The sequence below is a fragment of the Bos indicus genome, chromosome 29, assembly GCF_029378745.1.
Source record: "Bos indicus isolate NIAB-ARS_2022 breed Sahiwal x Tharparkar chromosome 29, NIAB-ARS_B.indTharparkar_mat_pri_1.0, whole genome shotgun sequence".
In the NCBI taxonomy this organism is placed as follows: Eukaryota; Metazoa; Chordata; class Mammalia; order Artiodactyla; family Bovidae; genus Bos; species Bos indicus.
The window spans coordinates 27,490,373-27,494,651 of NC_091788.1; the positions used below are offsets into that span (position 1 = coordinate 27,490,373).

Sequence of the window (4,279 nt, forward strand, 5' to 3'; positions counted from 1 at the left end):
TATGGATGTGAGAGTTGGACTGTGAAGAAAGCTGAGCACCAAAGAATTGATGCTTTTGAACTGTGGTGTTGGAGAAGACTCTTGAGAGTCCCTTGGACTGCAAGGAGATCCAACCAGTCCATTCTGAAGGAGATCAGCCCTGGGATTTCTTTGGAAGGAATGATGCTAAAGCTGAAACTCCAATATTTTGGCCACCTCATGCGAAGAGTTGACTCATTGGAAAAGACTCTGATGCTGGGAGGGATTGGGGGCAGGAGGAGAAGGGGAAGACAGAGGACGAGATGGCTGGATGGCATCACCAACTCGATGGACGTGAGTCTGAGTGAACTCCAGCAGTTGGTAATGGACAGAGAGGCCTGGCATGCTGCAATTCATGGGGTCGCAAAGAGTTAGACACAACTGACTGACTGAACTGAACTGAGAGAATATCTGCTATGTACGTGGTTATTTAGTCTGTGCTCCAACTTTTATGACTGTCAGGTCAGGGTGAGTCTGATGATAGGGATGTTTGTCTTTGCTGTGAAACCAAATATTTCTTCCCATAGTTTGAAGCAGTTAATTTTACCCAATCTCTTGAACGTATACAATAAATTCAGTACCTCTCACTGCCATATGACGAATGTTTAAATAGCTTCCTGTGCCACAAGAATTTTTGCTTTGCTAGCAAAAAATATCCTCGATTGTTTGAGCTATCTTAAAATAACTGATTTCTAGATCATATTTATGAAACTGTGCAGCTTTTCCTATATCATACACAATTGCTTTTTACCTCAAATTGTATACAGTAGTCCATATAATGCTTGAGTGTTATGAATATGAATTTCTATTTTCTGAACCTACTCATTTCCTTTGCAAATCTAAACAGAAGATACATTTGTCTTTTTCAAAACATATCACTGTTGACTAGTATTGAACTGAACTAAAATTACTTATTTTATTTTGCATGTATTTTATTATTCCACATCTCTATCATCTTTGAATTCTATTTAGAGCATGTGCAAAATACATGATTATATTTTTCAAATGTTGGCATACCAATTGCTTAGTGCTTTGCATAGATATATCTTAGTACACTGATGCCCTGGTCACAGTGGTGGAGTGCATGACTTTTATTTAGGCCATTATACTCTCACCTCTAAGATTATCCAAATTAGAATGAGAAAGAATAGTTCATGGGGTGGGAAAACCTACTGAGGTATAAACATGAGGTATAAAATGTATACCTCAAGACCCCAGAGCAAGAATGGGATTGAGCTGAGGATTTGATCCTCTATTGTCTAACATAATCAGGATCTATTAGAATGAAGATATTAAAAATACATTTAATCCAACCACCCATTAGGGGTGTCCTAAAGAATATCTGCTATGTACGTGGTTATTCAGTCTGTGCTTCAACTTTTGACTGTCAGCTCAGGGTGTGACTGATGATAGGGATGTTTGTCTTTGTTGTAAAAGGTATATTGAGATATAAAATGTCTGCCAAGCAGTTACATTTCTGCCCTCTGGGGTCAAATTCCAGGGGAAAGGAAGCTCAGACATTAAAGCACCAGATCTCAGGTGAAATGAAACTGTTCTTCAGTTATTTTCAGTTGAGATATTACTAAAGAAGACAGCCCCGGCTAGTATAACTACTTTCCACAGACGTGTGAATCCTCTCTGCATTAATTATAGAAAGAATACATTACTATTACTTATTATAAATGAAAGGAAATATCTATACCATTCGACATGCATGATATTAATATCTAAACATAGAAACTTGGAGGAAAGAGGAGTACTCAGAAATAATGCTAGAACGTTCCTTTTGGCTGACTTTAAAAATTCATAAATTCTTGTTTCTCTTAAACATTATAAAGTATCATAATTACAAAGTTCTTGAAGTTTACAATTTCTATTCTAGTTCAACCAGAATGATTGTTTGTCCTACAGTGGCAGGATATACTGGAGAATTCCCTTCATTATGTTTGTCCTCTTGAGGGATAAAGAATGATCTCTGCAGAATTACTCTCTGCCACACACACACACACACACACACGCACACACACACAAATACACTCATTTTCCTTTTTTCTTTAAACTTAGAACCTGCTGAGAAGAAAATGGACCCTGGAAATCACTCCTCAGTGATTGAGTCCATTCTCTCTGGGCTCACAGAACAATCACAACTCCAGCTGCCACTTTTCCTCCTCTTCTTAGGAATCTACGCGATCACGGTGGTGGGGAACCTGGTCACGATCACACTGACTGGGCTCAGTTCTCACCTGCACACCCCCATGTACTATTTCCTCAGCAATTTGTCCTTTATTGACCTCTGTCAGTCCACTGTCATTACTCCCAAAATGCTGGTGAGCTTTGTGACAGAGAAAAATATCATCTCCTACCCCGAATGCATCACTCTGCTCTATTTCTTTGTTGTTTTTATTATTGCAGAGAGTTATATGTTGGCTGAAATAGCATATGACCACTATGTTGTTATCTGTAACCCCTTGCTTTATAATGCCATCATGTCTTATTATAGGTGCTTTCAGCTCACAGCAGCTGTTTATATCTTGTGCATCATTCAATCGAAATTCCATACTTGCTTTATATTGAGACTCTATTTCTGCAAGGCCAATGTGGTTAACCATTATTTCTGTGATGTTTTTCCACTCATGGAGCTATCCTGTTCTAGCATCTATTTCAACAAATTATTGGCTCTAGTCTGCAGTTCTTTCAATGTCCTGATTCCTGCCTTAACCATTCTTACCTCCTACATCTTCATCCTCTATAAAATCTTCCACATCCACTCTACTGAGGGCAGGTTCAAAGCCTTCAGCACTTGCAGTTCCCTCATCTTGGCTGTTGCTGTTTTCTATGGATCTGCAGCATTCATGTACCTGCAGCCATCATCTGTGAGCCCCAGGGACCAAGGAAAAGTGTCCTCTGTGTTTTATACCTGCATTGTGCCCATGCTGAATCCTTTGATCTACAGTTTGTGGAATAAGGTTGTCAAATTGGCCCTGAGGAAAATCCTGTACAGTGGAAAATGTAGATGAATAGACTCAGTGTCATGGTGTCATATGGGAAATAAAAATGTGCTTTGCTGAGATACACAATGTTTTAGTTTTATTGTTCAAATTTTTGGAAATTCACGGTCATTTCCCCATACAATAGTTTCCCCAAGTTTCCTCCAGGCTAATTCCTTTGAGTTCATGTTATATTGACTATTTATGGAGAAATATCAAGATTAAAGTCAAAGACTTTGAGAATTCAAGAAGCTCAAGTGTGGTACCAAAAAAAAAAAAAAAAAATACAGACAACACCAAGAACAATTATGATGGCAATCATAGAATAATAACATGTTATTATTGAGTTAGTATAAAATATCAAACACTGTGCCCAGCACTTTATATTAGGTAACTTTCATTATTTTAAAAAATTTTTTTTAATTATTATTTTTTTTAATTAATTAATTTATTTTTTAAATTTTATTTTATTTTTAAACTTTACAATATTGTATTAGTTTTGCCATACATCAACATGCATCCGCCATGGGTGTACATGTGTTCCCCATCCTGAATCCCCCTCCCACCTCCCTCCCCATACCATCCCTCTGGGTCATCCCAGTGCACCAGCCCCAAACTTCCTGTATCCTGCATCCAACCTGGGCTGGCCATTCTTTTCTTTTTTGATATTATACATGTTTTACTGCCATTCTCCCAAATCATCCCCCCGTCCCTCTCCCACAGAGTCCTTGTATGCAAGACAGCAAAAGAGACACAGATGTATAGGTAACTTTCTTTAATATTTATGGTATTCTCTCAAGGCAAGCCCTAGTATTGTTTCCCTTTGAAAGATGAGTCAACTGAAGCTCAGTTTACTTAGAGGAAATGCACACAGTCCCTAACATAATAAAGACAGAGGCTAGAATGTCTGGCTTCAGGAACTGTGATTTTACTCAAAGTAGTATATTGCCTCCAGGTAATTGTGGGTATGTGTAAGGCCTTCTCGGTAATTTTCTTTGACACATTAATCTTCTACCTTTCCTGTAAGATTGTAATTGCTTTCGGCTAGATCTCTCCAATGCTATTTTCACTTTCATTTCATTTGATATAATGAAAATAAAAAGAATATTTCAAACCTGTGTTGATCAAACAAAAAGACCAAATGGAAAGTTACTGCAGGAACTTATCATAAGATTCATCAATGAGACTCAAATTATCATGTTCAATACCAACAATTTTTTACAGAAGCAGACCAACACATTTTTATCTTTATACCATTAATGCTATACTGTTTA

At 37.6% G+C, this 4,279-nt stretch overlaps 1 protein-coding gene across 1 annotated transcript; it reads left to right on the plus strand.

Annotated features, from left to right (window-relative positions):
• The first annotated feature begins 2,060 nt into the window (after window positions 1-2,060).
• On the plus strand, window positions 2,061-3,035 carry LOC109554034 (putative olfactory receptor 8G3). The gene has a single exon (XM_070782444.1). The coding sequence runs from the start codon at window positions 2,100-2,102 to the stop codon at window positions 3,033-3,035; it is 936 nt and encodes a 311-aa protein (XP_070638545.1). The 5' UTR covers window positions 2,061-2,099.
• The last annotated feature ends 1,244 nt before the right edge of the window (window positions 3,036-4,279 follow it).